The 1,044-nt window shown below is 49.7% G+C and overlaps 1 protein-coding gene across 1 annotated transcript in view; it reads right to left on the bottom strand.

Moving 5' to 3' along the window:
* Positions 1-994, bottom strand: part of UTP3 (UTP3, small subunit (SSU) processome component, homolog (S. cerevisiae)) — a gene marked incomplete at its 5' end in the record, with an annotated part of 1,363 nt that extends 369 nt beyond the window's left edge. Inside the window, one exon of the mRNA XM_009874107.1 lies at positions 7-994. Within this exon, the coding sequence (XP_009872409.1) occupies positions 7-994 (988 nt within the window). The remainder of the gene's footprint in view (positions 1-6) is intronic.
* Positions 995-1,044: the final 50 nt, after the last annotated feature.

Raw genomic sequence — 1,044 nt, 5'->3', positions numbered from 1 at the left:
CCGACTCTTCTAAGGGTTCAGAAGCTACCGCCTGGCCATTAGCAAGTGCAGGAGCACGTTTTGATTTCTTTTTCATAGCATCCAGCGTAAGAAAAGCCGCAAATTTCTTCTCTTTCCGTATTTTATCTTCTTTCTTATCATAGTAGTTTTTCAAAAGCACACGAACTTGCGAGGATAACTTTTGATCTATAACTGCTAGGTCATTGATTATATTTCTGTAAGCAACCAGCCGTTCGATAACGGGGTGACTATGAACAGGTATCCGCTTTGACTTCAGAACCAAGTAGAAACTGATATTGGCACAGTAATTCAGGTAGAGATTATACTTGGTCTGCAGATAGCGACTACCTTTCCCCTGTGGGATAGTACCATTTCTGACCATTTGCAGCAGCGGGTGCAGTTCGTCCTTGAGCTCCATTAGCTTGACTTCAAAGTCCTCGATCAGCTGCAGGAGCTCAGGGGACTCCTGCTTCAGGAGCTTCAGCTGCTCCTTTTTGGAAAGGGCTTGCAAATCCTTGTCAATCTTCTGCCCCTTGCTATCCTGAGTTTTCTGCTGCTCAGCCAGATAGCCCTGGATGACATCCAGCCCGTAATCATCTTCCCCCAAGTCCTGCACTAACCTCCTCTGAATGACTTGAGCTTCCTGCTCCTCTTCCTCCTCCTCCGCGTCAACTTCTTGCTGGCTACGCTTGCCTTTGGCCTGGGCATCGCTCCCATAATCTGTGTCGTAGTAGACCTGCTTGCGTTGGCCCCAGGACAGCTCATGGGGAAGCCTGGCATCTTGACGGCGCTCCTCCAAGTCACTTTCCATGGACAGGTCTTCGTCCTCTACCTCATTTTCCTCCTCCTCCTCCTCACCTTCTCCATCTGCTTCACCTTCTCCATCTGCTTCACCTTCTCCATCCTCTTCTGCACTATGATCAATGTAAAGATTCAGCTCCTCCTCTTCTTCCTCCTCTTCCTCCTCTTCAGGGTGTCCATCCTCTTCGCTGTCCTCCTCGGGCAGCTGCAGCCCCAGCACTTCTTCCTCCTCCTCCTCCTCCT

Source organism: Apaloderma vittatum, unplaced genomic scaffold (assembly GCF_000703405.1).
Source record: "Apaloderma vittatum isolate BGI_N311 unplaced genomic scaffold, ASM70340v1 scaffold37587, whole genome shotgun sequence".
NCBI classification, from domain to species: Eukaryota; Metazoa; Chordata; class Aves; order Trogoniformes; family Trogonidae; genus Apaloderma; species Apaloderma vittatum.
Note: the sequence above shows the minus strand (reverse complement) of the source record. Positions and strands in the feature narration are given on the sequence as shown.